General features: G+C 43.7%; 2 protein-coding genes across 7 annotated transcripts in view; both read right to left on the bottom strand.

Moving 5' to 3' along the window:
- Positions 1-9,900, bottom strand: part of ptprnb (protein tyrosine phosphatase receptor type Nb) — a 38,743-nt gene extending 28,843 nt beyond the window's left edge. For 4 of the 6 annotated variants that reach the window (XR_008757194.1, XM_055908326.1, XM_055908327.1 and 1 more), the window contains exons 1-2: positions 9,599-9,900; positions 1,435-1,485 (exon numbers count right to left, since the gene is read on the bottom strand). Coding sequence is in view for 5 of the 6 variants with exons in the window: in XM_055908326.1 (XP_055764301.1) it covers positions 1,435-1,485; positions 9,599-9,674 (127 nt within the window). In the remaining variant the exon portion in view is untranslated. The remainder of the gene's footprint in view (positions 1-1,434; positions 1,486-9,598) is intronic. The other 2 variants (XM_055908329.1, XM_055908325.1) reach the window with 1 other exon arrangement.
- Positions 9,901-11,226: 1,326 nt separating this feature from the next.
- LOC129840437 (aspartyl aminopeptidase-like) lies at positions 11,227-18,757 on the bottom strand. Its single transcript, XM_055908335.1, has 15 exons — positions 18,665-18,757; positions 18,202-18,292; positions 17,687-17,775; positions 17,437-17,550; positions 17,054-17,179; positions 16,758-16,882; positions 16,436-16,520; positions 16,164-16,271; positions 16,002-16,079; positions 15,631-15,714; positions 14,587-14,747; positions 13,770-13,809; positions 13,239-13,340; positions 11,893-12,060; positions 11,227-11,472 (listed from the first exon to the last, which is right to left on the bottom strand). Exons 1-15 carry the CDS (start codon positions 18,668-18,670, stop codon positions 11,422-11,424), a joined length of 1,428 nt encoding a protein of 475 aa, XP_055764310.1. The 5' UTR covers positions 18,671-18,757; the 3' UTR covers positions 11,227-11,421.
- Between the last annotated feature and the right edge of the window lie 1,077 nt (positions 18,758-19,834).

A 19,834-nucleotide genomic window follows, 5' to 3' on the forward strand; every position in this document is an offset into this window, starting at 1 on the left:
GTACACAGAGAGCTAATATTAATAATATGCATGTCAATCTCTCCTGGCTGAAAGTGGAGGAGAGATTGACTTCATCACTACTTTTATTTATGAGAGGTATTGACATGTTGAATGCACGGAGCTGTCTGTCTAAACTACTGGCACACAGCTCGGATGTCACGGCTGTTGAAGGAACTGGACCAAGGTGCAGCGTGGTAAGCGTACATTTTCTTTAATAAAGAATGACGCCGACAATAAACAATAAACCATACAAAAACAAACCATGAAACTCAAAGGCTATGTGCCCTAAACAAAGTCAACTTCCCAACACAGGTGGAAAAAGGGATACCTAAGTATAGTTCAGAATCAGAGACAACGATAGACAGCTGTCCCTGATTGAGAACCATACCCGGCCAAAACATAGAAATAGAAAATCATAGAAAAACAAAAAGTAGAATGCCCACCCCAAATCACACCCTGACCAAACCAAAAAGAGACATAAAAAGGATCTCTAAGGCCAGGGCGTGACATCGGACATCCATGCATACCCCAGAAGATATGCCACCAGAGGTCTCTTCACGCTCCCCAAGTCTATGGAAGGCACACAGTACTACATAGAGCCATAACTACATGGAACTCTATTCCACATCAAGTAACTGACGCAAGCAGTAAAATTACATTTAAAAAACACCTTATGGAACAGCGGGGACTTTGAAGCAACACAAACATTGGCACACACACACACACACACACACACACACACACACACACACACACACACACACACACACACACACACACACACACACACACACACACACACACACACACACACACACACACACACACAGATTTAGTACTGTAGATATGTGGTAGTGGTGGAGTAGGGACCTCAGGGCACACGGTGTGTTTGCGAAATCTGTGAATGTATTGTAATGTTTTAAAATTGTATAAACTGCCTTAATTTTGCTGGACCCCAGGAAGAGTTGCTGCTGCTTTGGCAGCAGCTAATGGGGATCCATAGTAAATACAAATACCTGATCTGGACTCCTCCTGCCTGCCTTCCATCTTTGAGGACATGTATTTCCATTGTTTAGAGCGGTCACTCAACCATCTTGTCAATATAATAGAAAATCTTCATCAAGCGTCAAAGTCTCTTCCTGTTTCCGTTTCAACTTATTGATAAATTACTGTTACTGATTGGCTGAAGGCTACACACCTGATTTCCCAGCTCTAGACCACAGACATTTGTGTAGCCTCCAGCCAATCAGTAACAGTTGAAATGGAAACCGGAAGAGACTTTGGCACACGAGGACTAAGAATTTGACACCCCTGTCTTATTAAAGAACTGCCAACACCTCCTGGAGTGTCTGGTAACAGTGAGATGATTGTATAGTGAGACGACGTGAAGAAGATGGGTTAGATAGAGAGATGGTGTTATCATGTCATACTGACCATCTGAGCAGGGCTGGTCTCTGGGGCAGAGCTTCTTCTCAAACAGACAGCCTGAGAAGCACATGGAGAGGGGGAGGAGAAAGAGAGAGAGAGAGAGGAAAAGAGAGAGAAAAAGACAGAGAAAGAGGGAGGGGGAGGGGGGAAGAACAGAGAGAGATCGAGAGGGAGGAAGAGAGAGAGAGGAGGAAGGGAGAGAGAGAGAGAGATTTTCTATTTCAGATTTTCTGGCAATTGACAATACGTCATGACAATAATGTACCCTTGAATTAAACTGGGGGAGGGAAATGAGAGAGAGAGAGAGAGAGAGAGAGAATTTAAGAGCCGTTAAATTCTACAACCACCTAAAAAGAAGCGATTCCCAAACCTTTCATCACAAAGCCATCACCTACAGATGGATGAACCTGGAGAAGAGTCCCCTAAGCAAGCTGGTCCTGGGGCTCTGTTCACAAACACAAACAGACCCCACAGAGCCCCAGGACCGCAACACAATTAGATCCAACCAAATCATGAGAAAACAGAAAGATAATTACTTGACACATAGGAAAGAATTAACAAAAAAATTGAGCAAACTAGAATGCTATTTGGCCCTAAACAGAGAGTACACAGTGGCAGTATACCTGACCACTGTGACTGACTATTGAGAAAGGTCGCCGTAGGCAAACCTGGCACTCAAGAGAAGACAGACTATGTGCACACTGCCCCACAAAATGAGGTGGAAACTGAGCTGCACTTCCTAACCTCCTGCCAAATGTATGACCATAGTAGAGACACACACAGTGCATTACCAATGTATGACCATAGTAGAGACACACACAGTGCATTACCAATGTATGACCATAGTAGAGACACACACAGTGCATTACCAATGTATGACCATAGTAGAGACACACACAGTGCATTACCAATGTATGACCATAGTAGAGACACACACAGTGCATTACCAATGTATGACCATAGTAGAGACACACACAGTGCATTCGGAAAGTATTGACCCTTTGACTTTTTCCACATTTTGTTACATTACAGCCTCATTCTAAATTGGATTAAATAAAACATTTTCCTCATCAATCTACACACAATACCCCATAATGACACAGCAAAAATAGGTTTTTAGACATTTTTTGCAAATGTATTAAAGATAAAAAAAACATAAATACCTTATTTAAATAAGTATTCAGACCCTTTGCTGTGTTTCCATTGATCATCCTTGAGATGTTTCTACAACTTGATTGGAATCCAGCTGTGATAAATTCAATTGATTGGACATGATTTGGAAAGGCACACAACTGTCTATATAAGATCACACAGTTGACAGTGCATGTCAGAGCAAAAACCAAACCATGAGGTCGAAGGAATTGTCCGTAGAGCCCAGAGACAGGATTGTGTCAAGGCACAGATCTGGGGAAGGGTACCAAACTATTTCTGCAGCATTGAAGGTCCCAAAGAACACAGTGGCCTCCATCATTCTTAAATGGAAGAAGTTTGGAACAACCAAGACTCTTCTTAGAGCTGGCCGCCCAGCGAAACTGAACAATCGGGGGAGAAGGGCCTTGGTCAGGAAGGTGACTAAGAACCCGATGGTCACTCTGATAGAGCTCCAGAGTTCCTCTGTGGAGATGGGAGAACCTTTCAGAAGGACGACCATCTCAGCAGCGCTCCACCAATTAGGCATTTGTGCCAAAAGGCACCTAAAGTACATGAGAAAACAGATTCTCTGGTCTGATGAAAGCAAAATTGAACTATATGGCCTGAATTCCAAGCGTCACGTCTGGAGGAAACCTGGCACCATGCCTATGGTGATGCATTGTGTTGGCAGCATCATGCTGTGGGGATGTTTTTCAACGGCAGGGACTGGGAGACTAGTCAGGATTGAGGGAAAGACGAACGGAGCAAAGTACAGAGAGATCCCTAATGAAAACTTGCTCCAGAGCGCTCAGGACCTCAGACTGGGGTGAAGGTTCATCTTCCAACAGGACAACGACCCTAAGCACACAGCCAAGTTATCGCAAGGGTGACTTCGGGACAAGTCTCTGAATGTCCTTGAGTGGCCCAGCCAGAGCCTGGACTTGAACCCGATCGAACATCTCCCAAGAGACCTGAAAATAGCTGTGTAGCGACGCTCCCCATCCAACCTGACAGAGCTTGAGACGATATGCAGAGAAGAATGGGAGAAACTCCCCAAATACAGGTGTGCCAAGCTTGTAGCATCATATCCAAGAAGACTCGAGGCTATAATCGCTGCCAAAGGTGCTTCAACAAAGTGCTGAGTAAAGAGTCTGAATACTTATGTAAATGTGATATTTCAGTTGTTCATTTTTAATACATTTGCAAAAAATTCAAAAAATCTGTTTTTGCTTTGTCATTATGGGGTATTGTGTGTAGATTGATGAGGGGGGAATTTAAAAAATATATATACTAGAATAAGGCTGTAACGTAACAAAATGTGGAAAAAGTCTATGGGTCTGAAGACTTTCCGAACGCACTGTATATCCCTCAGATTACACAGACACACAAAGAATTTGAAAACAAATCCACATTTTGATAAACTCCCATATCTACTGGGTGAAATACCACAGTGTGCCATCACAGCAGCAAGATGTGGGACCTGTTGCCACAAGAAAAGGGCAACCAGTGAAGAACAAACACCATTGTAAATACAACCCATATTTATCTTTATTACATTTTCCCTTGTGTACTTTAACTATTTGCACATCATTACTAAACTGTATATAAACATAATATGACATTTGACATGTCTCTATTCCTATGGAACTTTTGTGAGTGTGATGTTTACTGTTGATTTTTTATTTCACTTGCTTTGGCAATGTAAACATGTTTCTCATGCCAATAAAACCCTTTGAATTGAGAGAGAGCAGGGGGTTGTGTTGGATGGCAGACTGTGTGTGTGTGTGTGTGTGTGTGTGTGTGTGTGTGTGTGTGTGTGTGTGTGTGTGTGTGTGTGTGTGTGTGTGTGTGTGTGTGTGTGTGTGTGTGTGTGTGTGTGTGTGTGTGTGTGTGTGTGTGTGTGTGTGTGTGTGTGTGTGTGTGTGTGTGTGTGTGTGTGTGTGTGTGTATAGAGCGTCATATATATAAAGGAGGTAATGGGTGACCTTTACAGAGCTCCAATCTGCTTGGGGAGGAAACACGGCCAGATGTGACACAACACGGCTGTACACACTGAGTGTGTGTGTGTGTGTGTGTGTGTGTGTGTGTGTGTGTGTCTGTGTCTGTGTGTGTGTGTGTGTGTGTGTCTGTGTGTGTGTGTGTGTGTGTGTGTGTGTGTGTATAGAGCGTCATATATATAAAGGAGGTAATGGGTGACCTTTACAGAGCTCCAATCTGCTTGGGGAGGAAACACGGCCATATGTGACACAACACGGCTGTACACACTGAGCGTGTGTGTGTGTGTGTGTGTGTGTGTGTGTGTGTGTGTGTGTATGTGTGAGTGAGTTTGCATTCATGATTATGTGTGTACTGTATTACAAAAACAGAAAGTGGAGACAGACTGGCCTAGAGTGCTGTCTCTCTGTGGGAAAAACAATATGATTCCCCAGACACAAAGACAAGATCACAGACAAGACAAGATGAAACATAGAGGAGAAAACAGAGCATGTCTGTCTGTGCACCCGAAACAGTATTAGTTGTCTTTCAAATACTTTAGCTGCATTTGATTGAGTTTGCCTGGCGCCGAGCAACGGAACCAATGGAATAGTTCCAATAGTCCAAGCCCCGTCCATCTGGCACTTCAGGCAGGCTCAATCAAAGGCTCAAAGTATTTGAAAGAAGTCAGATACTATTTGAATCCATGTCTGGATATATCTGCGATATGATGACTAATACACACTGTATCCCTCTCTTTCTTCACACTCCTCTCTCTCTTCCTCTGTCCATCCCTCTCTCGTCTGTCTGCAGCAGTAGCAGGGGAGATTGTTGCCAAGCTAGAGTCCATCACAGACTGGACAAACCACTAGTGCACTGCCCCCGAGCCCCAAGAGCATGTCAATCAATCAACCGCATACAAAAAGACAGACTATCAATCCCAGGGGGCTACATCATAATACATCTCTTGTTCTAGTAATAAGTATTGCTGTATCCTGCATCTAAGATAATATACTTTGGCCCTGCATTCTAGGCCTATTCTTGACTGTTGTACAGCACTGTGTTGTATCACGTATTTTGCATTCTATCAGTTGGTGTGACCTTGTGATGCCATCTATGGTAATGTCCATTGTGTTCTACCTCAAGAAACTCAAGATGTGAAATAAGACCAATAAAGTGAAGTGAACTGGGTTGTAAGTATCAAAGCAACAGTAATTTGATCAAACTGCGTGGCATAATTCTCTGGGCTGTTTTTTTGTCATTTCAGCTGTTCAGAAATATGAGGGAGAGATGTAACACACAACACAAGTTTATCGGGATTCTAGGTTATCTCTGGGGAAGAGGCATGTACTGTAAGCTGATTATGTGTATCCCACAACAGTCAATAAAAGCTATTGCAGCAGTCAATAATTAGCACAGGACTGTATCATAGCAACATTTGCTGTATTGTGCTGTATACATGCATGAGTCAGAGCTCCATAAACAAAAGAGTTCCAAACAGCATGGACATAATTATCACCTTGGATGTTTCCAACCCACACACACTTTATGAATTCAATCCCATAGTTAAACTCAGTCACATGACTGGGTGTTTCCTGGTCTTTCTCCACGGTGATCTGAGTTTGTTTTCCTCCATCTCCCTTCCCATAATCTCCCCCTCAAACTCTCTCTTTCTCCCCCTCAAACTCTCTCTCTCTCTCTCCCCCTCAAAATCTCTCCCTCTCATACTCTCTCCCTCCCTCTCTCCCTCAAACTCTCTTTCTCCCCCTCAAACTCTCTCTCCCTCTCCCTCTCAAACTCTCTCCCCCTCAAACTCTCTCTCCCTCTCCCTCTCATACTCTCTCCCTCCCTCAAACTCTCTCTCTTTCTCCTCCTCAAACTCTCTCTCTCTCTCTCAGCCAACAGATGCGCTACCTTAATTTGACCCTGCTTCTCACAGCAGGAAAATAATCCTCTAGCAACAAGAAATTGGAATTATTATGTGGATTATAATTAATGGACATTTTTGTAGGGGTTGATACATTTTCCCTTGGTGCAAATCAGGTGGAAATTACAAACTTTAGAAGCCTTTTAAAAACTTGAATACACTACAATTTGCAGGATACATCTCTGCAACAACAGAGTGATCAAATTAAGATAGCAGATCTGTACCACTGGGAGTCAGGGCCTGGACAGAGGAAGTGGGGGAGCACTATATGACACAAGAGCTATTTTTAACGTGTTACTGCAACTACAATCATATCCTTTCATATCTGAAATGACAATAAAATAATGGGCTATAAGTACAGAGATATAGTGAGGACAGACACGGCATGTTGAGTTGAATAATGGTGAGTCTGGTGAGGCTTTGAGTCCATTTGAATGATCTTTTATAGCTTCAGATAAGAGTCTGAATCTCATATGGTATCCTGTTCCCTATGGGCCCTGGTCAAAAGTAGTGCACTATATAGGGAATAGGGCCCTGGTCTAAAGTAGTGCACCATACAGGGAATAGGGTGCCATTTGGGATGCAACCTTATATTTAACAGATTTAAAGGGGTAATCTACAGTTGCGACATCCATTCTTGGACTCATAATTTAATGATATGTACCCATTGATTCTTGAAGAATATAACTTAGAAATGCCTCATGAGAATGTTGTACCCCATCAGAATCCAACATGATCAGCTTGATTTACTCCAATGTGAATGTAAACAAACACTGAATAGCCTCAAAACATGATTACAACTATCATTTGTATATAATTGATGGGCAGAATTTGAGAGTGGTTGCATTTCTCCAGCCACCCCATCCCTCAATTTTTTATCGAAATGGTGGTGGGGAGCCCTCTTTGTTATTGTTTCAACTGCGGATGGCCCCTTTAATCTTCAGAAAACAGACTTGTTTTTGTCCTCTGAGGTGTGTATAGACAGATGGCCATGACAGGTGATGCTATGGGCTGAAATCACACACCATTTCCATGCGTCTCACCTCTCACTGTCTGACAACCTGAGAAATGTAACACGCCACCAGATCTAACAAGTATCATTATGTGATTCATAACCATCAGTACCACCTAATTTAAAGACTATCGTAATGTGATTCATAACCATCAGTACCACCTAATTTAAAGACTATCGTAATGTGATTCATAACCATCAGTACCACCTAATTTAAAGACTATCGTAATGTGATTCATAACCATCAGTACCACCTGATTTAAAGACTATCGTAATGTGATTCATAACCATCAGTACCACCTAATTTAAAGACTATCGTAATGTGATTCATAACCATCAGTACCACCTGATTTAAAGACTATCATTATGTGATTCATAACCATCAGAATAGGTGAGTTATACTTGATACATACACGTGTATATGCTTCTTCAGCTTTGTTAGTCTTGTGCCTTAAACATGCTCAGTAAATTGGTCTGGCCATCCAACAAAATCTCCAAATACATTAGAATGTATGCAGTTCTCACTCATTTCTGCTTATTCACATGGGGTGAAGCCGTATGAATGAAGGATCCTTCAGGTTCTGACTACAGTCGTGGTGGTGAGTCACACCGATGGGGTACGCTACTATTGGTTTATAGTTACCTGCACAATGTTAGGCCTACTGTTTCACTTCTGCTAACTCCACAAACCGGCATGTCAAAAGGAAGGCAGTCATAGCCAGTTAGACATGGTATAATTCTCCTCAGATTGACACACACGGTAAGTAAGCAATAACTGCATCACAAGATAACCAACGGTGTAGAACAGCTGGAAATCAAGTAGGCAAAGCAATACCTTTTCCCCTGGTGTGATGAACTAACAGTAGTCAGGTCGACGTCTCACCAGAACTGAGTTAAGGTCAGTGGACAGGCAGTGTGTGTGCCTGCCTCTCTGCCTCCACAGCACCGAAATGTCAAGCGCCATCCACACAGAAAGCAAGCGGACTGTTCTGAACCATCCGTGCTGAGTCTGTGTGTGCCGTCTGTCCATGGTTCTAAAAAGACTGGCTATAACCAACGCACATGCCATTGACGTAGAGAGTATGTATGCACTGTCCATGGTGCTGAAATGAGCGCGCAGGCGCTATTGATGTACAGTTCGAGGTGGTAGGATTGGCTGCAGCCTGCATTGATAAACTGCCAGCAGTAGGCTGGCTACATTAGAACAGGATCCAACTTTAGTAATTGAACTACTAACCAGCCTGGAGGGCGTGAGGTCATGTGTGGTAAGCAAGTGGGTGGTTGTAATCGCAGTATTACAGAATGGGCCTTGGGAAACCTATGACAGTGGTTGCCTAGGTTGTCATTCAATTTCATTAAATTGGGTTGACATTGCATCAATAGCCAAGTGCATGTTGATTAAACTTAGCGCAGTGCATTTTACACAAATCAAAATGACATCGTCATCCACAAAAGCAAAAACACCAGATGCGTAGCCGACACAAAAACCAAACCCTAATCTTCGGACTTTTGAATGACGTGAAGAAGCGCTCTCAAACAGTTTTGTTTTTATTGAGCGCGCCGAGCCAAGGCGTGGGGCACAGCAGGCTATTACTGGTCCTTGCTCCACTATTATTGCGGAGAGGAGCTATGATGAATCATGCCTGACGCTGTTTTCGTAAAACCCATAATTCAATCCAAGCAGAAGTCTATAGCCTCAAGTCACTTATCAAACCAAGTGTACTGTGACGCAATTTCACATTCAGCCTACATAAATAGCATAAACAAACATAACTGACATCCAGAAATGATGTTGAATCACATCTGAATCTCTCAATTTCTTAACATTTGTAATGTATAAGTAAATAATTCACGTTGTTTATAACACTATGCTACAATGCACATAAAAGCAAAACAGTATGGTGAATGATACTAAAATAATTGAGCATATGTGGCTATATTCTTAGTTGCTATTCTGACAAATCCAGTTTGAAGTAAGTAGCAGAATATGGCTCATGGTCCTCGTCAATATATTTCATTGATTTACTCACTATACGCTATTGCCTTGTCGGAGATGTCTAAATGTCTGTGTATGTAGACCTGTTACCTGCCTCTGTGAGTGACTCAGTTAATTTTTTCTCCCTTACCGTATCTGCTTGACATCCCCGTCTGATAGCACACCGTCATCACACATAGCACGCTCCATAGTCGCTGAGATCCCATGGTTTTCCCCAAGACAGACAGAGCTGTTGAGCGGTGCGTTTTAAACCCTCATGATCCGTGTCAACTATCGGAGGGACTTTCTAATGCCGCACATCCACTCCGACTCCAAAGGAAGGACGTCGATTTTCGGCAGCAGAAGCGCACCAACTGTGCGTGCGACAGCAAGTGTTACGAGAAATGTGTAAATCCCGGGATGCGCGCTGCTTCGGATCAGGAGCGGTAGGGGTTAGTCTTTCTGCATGGCTGGTTTACCTTTGGGAGACCCACCACTGCATCATAGCTCACTGGGCGAAATTAACAAAGTTCAAGTAATTTTTACCATGTTTTCCTCAGTTCCTCTAATTATACCTAAGAAAAATATAAAACGCAACATGTAAAGTGTTGGTCCCATGTTTCATGAGCTGATATAAAATATCCCAGAAATGTTCCATACTCACAAAAAGCTTATTTCTCTCAAATTGTGCACAAATGTGTTTACGTCCCTGTTAGTGATAATTCCTCCTTTGCCAAGATAATCCATTCCACCTGATAGGTGTGGCATATCAAGAAACTGATTAAACAGCATGATCATTACACAGGTGCACCCTGTGCAGGGAACAATAAAAGGCCACTCTAAAATGTACAGTTTTTTCACAACACAATGCCACAGATGTCTCAAGTTGAGGGAGCGTGTAATTGGCATGCTAACTGCAGGAATGTCCAACAGAGCTGTTGCCAGAGAACTGAATGTTCATTTCTCTACCATAAGCCGCTTCCAACCTCATCTAACCACGCCAGCCCAGGACTGGACAGCTGATGAAACTGAGGAGTATTTCTGTCTGAAATAAACCCCTTTGGTGGGGAAAACCCCATTCTGATTGGCTGGGCATGGCTCTCAAGTGGGTGGGCCTATACGCCCTCCTAGGCCCACCCATGGCTGCACCCGTGCCCAGTAATGTGAAATCCATCGATTAGGGCCTAATGAATTTATTTAAAATTTACTGATTTCCTTATATGAACTGTAACTCAGTAAAATTGTTGTGTTTACATATTTGTTCAGTATATTTGCCAACATTGTATGTTGTTTCACCACTGGTACTAGACTTGCTATAGAGTGTGGGCCAAAGACTTTATTTGAATTGGAGATCCAGTGCAACATAAGAGGCAGCGGTTAGGGAAGCAGGCCTCAACCAGAGAGTTGCCGGTTCGAATCCCAACTCAAGAGGGGAACATCTAGTGTGGAAATGCATCATCTGCCGTTGTGCCTTTCAGCAAGTCACTTAATCAATCAATCAAGTTTATTTTATATTATTATTTTATATTATTTTATACTTAACCCCATATGATTGGTCCAGGGACGCTGTAGTTTCCATTGCTTTCAGCCTTTTGGGCTATATGTGTGCGGATCTCTGGGGGGGGGGGGGGGGGGGGTGCCTGTGAGCCTTAAGACAAATGTATGCTCTATGTAAATTAATGGACATTAAAGTACATCTAAAATTATCCTATGACCTCCACAAATTAGTCAGTTTCGTATTAGAATGAGTCAGCAAAAACAAGGGAAGGAGAGAGGATGTGTAGATAAAAGATGTATTATTTTATAAACCATTTCAGTTCATCAGAAACATCATTTGAAGGAACTTTCCTTGCCTCTGAATGTGTGCAAAAAAATCTGCTGTAGCACTGTGTCATGTGAGTATACAAATAACACTGTGTGTAGAGAGACCCAGAGGAGGACATCTGTCTGTCCATGGTGTGTCCTTTCCCCAGGCTAGTCCACAGTCACCATGTCTCTCACAGTGGGGAAGAGCTCAAAGAAGCCCTGGTAAGAACAGACAAAAGACACATCATACACCAACATAGTGAGACATTATGGTTCACTATGTCTGGTCAGATTACAACACAATTAGACCCATAGAATGTACTGACTCTCTGATACCACTTTCACACTATCGTGCTGTTCCCAACCGCACTGTGCTGGTTCTGATATTTTCCTTCCAAATTTTCCAGCAACTACAGTAGATGCGTACCCAGGCCAGGCAGAACCGCCTGGCTCAGTTTAGCTCATAGAGAAACAGCAGAGTGAAAAGGGAATCAGTGTGATGGAGTGGGTCAGGATTTGGGGGTCATTCCAAAGCCACATTTTCCTAATTGAAAAGCATTCAAGGGAATTGGATTTTAGTGTACTTCCTGAATTGAAATTGACCCCAACCCTGGAGTGGGTTAGTACAGGGTCCAGTACCTTGAATAGGCTGGTAGACTGGAGCACTCCGGAGGTGCAGCACATCTCCCTGATGGAGTGCATGGCCAGCTGGGGGGCACCGATGTCCAGCACGGGGATCCCCAGGCGGGAAGACAGGATGGGGCCGATGGTGGTCCCACAGGGGCTGTCGTTACGCACCATCACATCCTGGGGCCACAGAAACAGGGTCAGGAGGGTAATGAATTAACACATACTTACAAGGTACAGTTGAAGCATCTGTGGAAAGAATACACAAATGTACTGTTACATTCAGTTTTATTGATTACATTTCCATGTGACATGGATGCCCATTAAGCACTCAGGCATAAATTGGATGTCAGCTGTGTGGGGAAACTCAACATGTGTCAGAACTGGAACTGTCGTTCCTGCATCTCTGCTATTTAAATCTGGCTTTACACCAGTCCATTCCTCTGAGTCCACATGGGGGTGAATGAGTGCACACTTCAGGGAGGGAAATGGACCAGAGCCGTAGACTCACCAGGCCCTGAGGTGAATAAAGTGCCCTTGTGGGAGCTGAACATCCTTCATCATCTACTCTTAAGAGGCAGAGGCTCTCGTTTCAGTTTCCCTCATCTCTCCCATAAGCTTGGTTTAAAATCACCCCTACCCCACTACACTAAGGCTTGGTTTAAATCCCCACTAGGCTTGGTTTAAATCCCCACTAGGCTTGGTTTAAATCCCCACTAGGCTTGGTTTAAATCCCCACTAGGCTTGGTTTAAATCCCCACTAGGCTTGGTTTAAATCCCCACTAGGCTTGGTTTAAATCCCCACTAGGCTTGGTTTAAATCCCCACTAGGCTTGGTTTAAATCCCCACTAGGCTTGGTTTAAATCCCCACTAGACTTGGTTTAAATCCCCACTAGACTTGGTTTAAATCCCCACTAGACTTGGTTTAAATCCCCACTAGACTTGGTTTAAATCCCCACTAGACTTGGTTTAAATCCCCACTAGACTAAGGCTTGGTTTAAATCCCCACTAGACTAAGGCTTGGTTTAAATCCCCACTAGACTAAGGCTTGGTTTAAATCCCCACTAGACTAAGGCTTGGTTTAAATCCCCACTAGACTAAGGCTTGGTTTAAATCCCCACTAGACTAAGGCTTGGTTTAAATCCCCACTAGACTAAGGCTTGGTTTAAATCCCCACTAGACTAAGGCTTGGTTTAAATCCCCACTAGACTAAGGCTTGGTTTAAATCCCCACAGCACTACTTTGCTAGGAGATGTGCTCCTTGCAGAGTGGATTTAAGAAACAAGATCACAAGCCCACACAGTCCACCAAGCACACAGAACCAAGTATGTATGAACAAAATCACACGCGCCAATTACCTGAAGAGGCACACCAACACGACTGGCGATCTCTCTCAAGATGGAGGCGGTCACAGCCGTAGTGGCATAGCGCTGGTTACTGTTGAATTTTACTACAGGACCCTGAGAGAGAGAGGACATTTAGACAATCACACTGACTACAACTTCAGATATCTGTATAGAAAACATACATAAGTAATTGTATAGCATGTCTGTCACAAATATTACACAGGACCATCATGACTATTTTACCTAAATCTAATTGTAGACATTTTTTGTAGAAGATTCCAACAATATGTCCACCAGTTCTAATGGGGGTTGTCAGTGTGTATTGTTGAGGGGGTAATTTGAGCTCTGTACCTTGTGGAAGGCTGGTCTGTGGTTGTCAGTGTGTATTGCTGAGGGGGTCATTTGAGCTCTGTACCTTGTGGAAGGCTGGTCTGTGGTTGTCAGTGTGTATTGCTGAGGGGGTCATTTGAGCTCTGTACCTTGTGGAAGGCTGGTCTGGGGTTGTCAGTGTGTATTGCTGAGGGGGTAATTTGAGCTCTGTACCTTGTGGAAGGCTGGTCTGTGGTTTTCATCATGCTTCTCCCTAGAGTGAAAATGAAAGTCGATTAAAACTATAAACACAGCAAACATCTTTCAAACTGTCTTCTGGTCCCAGCCGGCACAAAAACAGTACAACAGCAGTCAATTATAGATCTAATATAAATATATAAGTGAGACTATTATTCCCCAGGCATACTGTACACAATATGCTGTTACTCTCCATAGAAAACATACAAACATTCACACTGTCTCTACCAGTCAGGTTCAAGAACATCATCCCAACTACCAGTCAGTCTCTAGAACATCATCCCAACTACCAGTCAGGTTCTAGAACCACATCCCAACTACCAGTCACACTTTAGAAAGGGTGGAGAATCAGGACAATCTCTGACTGGTAGTTGGGGTGTTACTAGAGACAGAGGTTGTATCCTGATTCTCCACCCTTTTTCTAAAGTGTGACTGGTAGTTGGGATGTGGTTCTAGAACCTGACTGGTAGTTGGGATGATGTTCTAGAGCCTGACTGGTAGTTGGGATGATGTTCTAGAGCCTGACTGGTAGTTGGGATGATGTTCTAGAACCTGACCTCACTTGCACACTTTCTGTCATGGATCTAAAAACATTTGATTGGTGTAATAATGGGCTGGAGGGAGGCTCCACCATTAAATCCATGGCAGGAAATAGACACTTTGGGAAAATGGTGGAGAACTGGGATGCAACCACACAGTGATTAACAGTACAGCGTTTCTACAAAGGGAGTAGGGGTAGTTGGAGTGTTACTATAGAGACGGAGTGATTGACAGGTTACTGTATGGTACTGACTGGTAGTTGGGGTGCAGGGCGTGGGCCATGTCTGCGCTGATCATGAAGGAGCGTGGCACCGCCTGCTGGAAGGCTGTGAGGTTGGTGGGGGAGGAGGACAGTCGACTCAGGATCAGCTCTGTCAGGTTGGACGCTGCCCCCTGGGCGCTCTCTGACCCCACCTACAGGCCACATGGGGAAGTGTTAAGTGTTAGCACACCAGATAGGTTTGGCGAACCCTAACCTGTTCTCTCCTGTAGGTTTATACTCCAACTCTAATTTAGAGCACCTGATTGTATTAATTAGCGGGGGTGATAGGCTAAATAAGTAATTTTACAACTGGGGTTGGAGTCTAAACCTACAGGAGTGTATCTCTCCAGGAACAGGGTTGGAGTATAAACCTACAGGAGGGTATCACTCCAGGAACAGGGTTGGAGTCTAAACCTACAGGAGGGTATCTCTCCAGGGACAGGGTTGGAGTCTAAACCTACAGGAGGGTATCTCTCCAGGAACAGGGTTGGAGTCTAAACCTACAGGAGGGTATCTCTCCAGGAACAGGGTTGGAGTCTAAACCTACAGGAGGGTATCTCTCCAGGAACAGGGTTGGAGTCTAAACCTACAGGAGGTCATCTCTCCAGGAACAGGGTTGGAGTCTAAACCTACAGGAGGGTATCTCTCCAGGAACAGGGTTGGAGTCTAAACCTACAGGAGGGTATCTCTCCAGGAACAGGGTTGGAGTCTAAACCTACAGGAGGGTATCTCTCCAGGAACAGGGTTGGAGAGCCCTGAGTTAGATATACAGGCCATATTGACAAAACATCTCAGAGTAGGAGTGCTGATCTAGGATAAGTTGTACCTTTTAAATTATAATTAATCAGAGGGGGAACCTGATCCTATATCAGCACTCCTTATCAGAGATACTTTGTGAATATGTCCCCAGGGGGTTTTCCTGACCACCAGAACACTCTGGGCCCTAGTTATAGTTCATAGCTGTAGGCCAGTGATAAGGAGAAGCCCAAGTTCTACACAGAAGGAATTTAGCCAACACATGATTGGGGTACCGACCTCTTCATTGTCAAACAGAGTTACCATCCTGATGTTGGGGTCTGTGGCCAAAGAGTCTCCAGAGATGCAGGAGTCCATCAGAGCCTAGTGGACAGCGGAAAAGAGGGTAAAGGTTAGGGGAATGAAGGTTAAGGTTAAAGAGGAAGTAGAGGTTAGGAGAATGAATGGTAAGGTTAAAGAGGACGTTCACATTATGGTGGTAGTCATGTTCCGATTCCTCTCGTCCCTCTCAAACACACTGGAGGAAAATATGTGAGGTTCCTACTCTCAGAGCTTTATGTACTTTGAGAAGGAGACCTGTTGTTGAGGTGGCTGGTGTTAGTGTCTGGAGGTGGAGTGTTGAGTTGGAACAGAGGAGAGAGGAGACTCACCTGTAGGGCACAGTAGCAGCTGTGGAGGTTGTCCAGACGAGGGGAGTAGATGAACTCTTCAAACACACCTCCAATTGCCTATGCAGCAGACACACGTCAGTAATCTGTTATCAATGTCATTAACAACAGAGGGGGTGGAGGTGTTGAGGAGAGGAGACTCACCCCTGGCTGAGTGTCAGCCAGACACAGCTCAAAGTCCAGCAGGGCCTCAGGCTGAACGTTCAGCTCTGAACACAGCACCTTGACCAGAGCCGGGTGGTGCTTCTCTGCCTGGACGAGTGACAGAGATGGAGAAATGTACTAATGTACTGAAGGCCTACTGAAGTTATGTATGGCAAGTGATTGATTAGTGTGTGTGGTACATTGGACTGTGTATAACTGTATCTAGTACTGTAGAGTATACAGTGAGAGATATGGATAGTTAAGAGTCTTACAACAGTGGTGGCATCGCAGGCATCCCCAGTGGAACAGCAGCCAGTCTCCAACTCCTCCTGCACAGCAGTGGCTAGGATGGGCACTCTGTCACACACACAGTTACTAAATGCTTATTTTTCTGTCCAATTCATGTTTGTTCTCCTAGTCCCTTGAGGGGTGTGTCTCCTCCCCTTCAACTGCATTGATGTGAAAGAACAGAACAGGTGACAGCAAATTCCTGCCATAATGCCTTCCCCTGTCCGGTCATCAGATCAGTGTAGATGGAGAGGCGGCAAGGAGAGGAAGCCAGTTAAGACTTTTGAAATGCAATCTGGGACTTACAGATGGTTCTCCTTGTTGGGGCCGAAGGAGTCGTTGATGTCCCTCTGGAGGTGGATGGCCAGGTGGGGGATCCTCATGATCGGCCGGGGCACGTGAACCAGACGATGGACCAGCTTATCTCCAGTCTGCACCACAATAACACAACAACTCCCATGTAAGGTCCTCACAAACACACCTCCATTCTCCAGACACACTTCAACACATAGTTCATGCAAGTTCAGAAACCTAAGAATGGGCCAACATTAATGTTTCAGTTGTGAATGAAGGGTTAGATGGGTAGGGTTACATTGCCATACCTTGACCATAACACGACCGGCGATGGTCAGATCACGGTCAAACCAGGTGTTCCAGATTCCTCCTCCGTAGCACTCCACCCCGACCTGCAGACAGCCCTGTTTGGTCTTCTTGGACCGTGGCTTAATCTGAATCAACCACACAGAGAGAGAAGGGTGTCAAGTTAGCGACCAAATACAAGTATGACCTACTATCCCCAGTGGTTGGCGAAGTTAGCCCTGGGTCGTGTTCAGTAGGGTACACCGTAGCAAATCGTTTGGCAACGGAAAACTAATATTTTTGTTCTTAAAATGGACAAGTTCAGACATTACCTCCCTGTTTCAAAACATTTTGTCCCTAATGAACATGGCCCAGTTCTTTGCCCAGTGTAGAATTTCATCCTTACCCTCAGACAGGGGCTGTCTGTGTGTGCTCCAATCATAGTGAAGCCATTGCCTGGCTGGAAATGTCCGCCCACAGCAAAAGCGATGATGGAGGAGTAGTTACGGGTCACAAAGTACTGTTGAGAGAAAAGGAGTAGTTCATTCTCAATCAAGCACAGTTTGACAGGAAAATATTATTTGATCCCTATATGATGAAGCCCTATAATGCTGTGTAGATCAGTGTGGGACTGGAACCTCCATGTATTGACTGACCTTACTGGCAGGCTTGATGTTCCACTGCTCAGTCTCCTTCAGCTCAGTAAAGCCAGCCCCCAGCAGACGAGACTTACACTCCTCAACCACTGCTCACAAATAGGACAGAGTGAAAAGAGCAGGACATTAACTTCAAGCCACCTCGTTCCTTTTATGAGTTACAACCTGTGCAACCGGAGGACATATAAATTAAATGTCTGATAAGAGGGTGGCTTTAAGACAGCTCAGGAGGGGATCTAGACCAAGGATAGTGTGAATGGACTGTAAATGGATCAGAGTGCAAAGGTAGGCTGCACAACAAAACGGCATCAGTACAGGCTCGGAAAGAGGACATCTTATTTAAAGATCAAGGTCCACTCAAGTTAGGTTGGAATAGTCTACCACTGCATTTGGTTACATGCTCTTGACAGCTACATGCCTACAAAATATTATATTGCCATTGTTCTGAACCTGTAGCACTGACACCATTTCTTTAACTATCAAACTGCCAGTCCTAGAATGATTCGTGTTCTGACCGTGGTATGGAGACACTCCTTTGTTCACGAACTGGAGGAACTCCTTGGCAGCAGTCTGCACAGCTTCCTTTGAACTTTTCATGATCAGTGACTAGTGAAAGCAGAAGGATAACGTTACATGCCCTGCCTGACACAGCATAGTATAGCATTGCATTGGATTGGGAAGCAAAACAGAAAGAGAGATTGCTGAAAAGCAAGCAAAATACAATTTAGCAAGATGCAGTGTGATAACATGACAATAGACTGTTTGGCTAGTCCAAAAACAGATTACACGTTTAGCTGAGTGAAGAATTAGACAGCAGGCTAATCCTTGCTTGCTAAACTAGCTACCTTAGCTAGCTAACACAATGTAATGCAAACCTTAGACACAGCTAACGCAGCTTCTAAAAGTTGAATCAGACCACTCTGTGCTAGCTACACCGCTTGATAAGCCTACTGCAAAATCATAATTTATGGCGCTTACCTGCATAAATGTTTAACTGGACTTTTAAACTCTGTACCCGGTGTAAAGCACCCGAGAAATCTGACAGATTTGATTAAGACCACCGATGTAGAAACTAACAATGGGTAATTTGCGGGGAGGGGAACGTGGTATTGCCCTCTGCAGGCCAGGAGGTGAAAGTGAAACAAACAGTGGATAAGAACCAAATACAGTATACACAAGATCATTTCAAGCATCCAACTTGGCCCACTAATACTAGACATTTTAAAGATTGGAGACAATTTGGGAAGGATGACAGTCAAACAGGGATCAGTTTTCCCCACTTTTCTACAAACATTTTAAAGGATACGTATATATGGCATTTTTTAGCAATTTTACTGTGCTTTCCAGACCCCCTCAAAACATTTTAAACAAACAATATGTATCAATTATTTATGGAGATATGGTCATGTGAATCTAGTCTAATATCACCCCATGCACGCAGCTGGTTGGTGGCCATATTGGAAATTACTGCCAGGGGACTAATGGACAAAATCAGTTTTGGCACTATAGCCAAAATTACTTATTTAGACATTACCTAGCTGTGTGTGATATGTTAGTGGCTCTATCACAAAGTCGCAAAAATCTTCACGTAGCCGCTGGACTATGGTCAAAAGGACCTCAAAATGACCCCTATTAAAGTTGCAATATGTAACGTTTGGGACGCCCAGACCTAATTCACATAGAAATTATCTGTCATTCTCATTGAAAGCAAGTCTAAGATGCGGTAGATCTGTTCTATGTGTGCTATTTCTATGCTTCCCATCCTTAAGTTTAGTTGTTGCGTCTTTTACTTTCGGTTTTATACACCAGCTTCAAAATAGCTGTAAATACAATCTTTTTGGTTATGGAAAATATATTTAATAGCGGTTCAGATGGTACAATGATTCTTTACACTATACTTCAAATCAAATCAAAGTTTATTTGTCACGTGCGCCGAATACAACAGGTGTAGACCTTACAGTGAAATGCTTACTTACAGGCTCTAACCTATAGTGCGAAAAAAATAAATGTGTGTGTATGTAAGTAAAGAAATAAAACAACAGTAAAAAGAAATTTGAAAATAAGAGTAGCAAGGCTAAATACAGACATTGGTTAGTTAGGCTCATTGAGGTAGTATGTACATGTAGGTATGGTTAAAGTGACTAAGCA

Source organism: Salvelinus fontinalis, chromosome 41 (assembly GCF_029448725.1).
Source record: "Salvelinus fontinalis isolate EN_2023a chromosome 41, ASM2944872v1, whole genome shotgun sequence".
Classification (NCBI taxonomy): Eukaryota; Metazoa; Chordata; class Actinopteri; order Salmoniformes; family Salmonidae; genus Salvelinus; species Salvelinus fontinalis.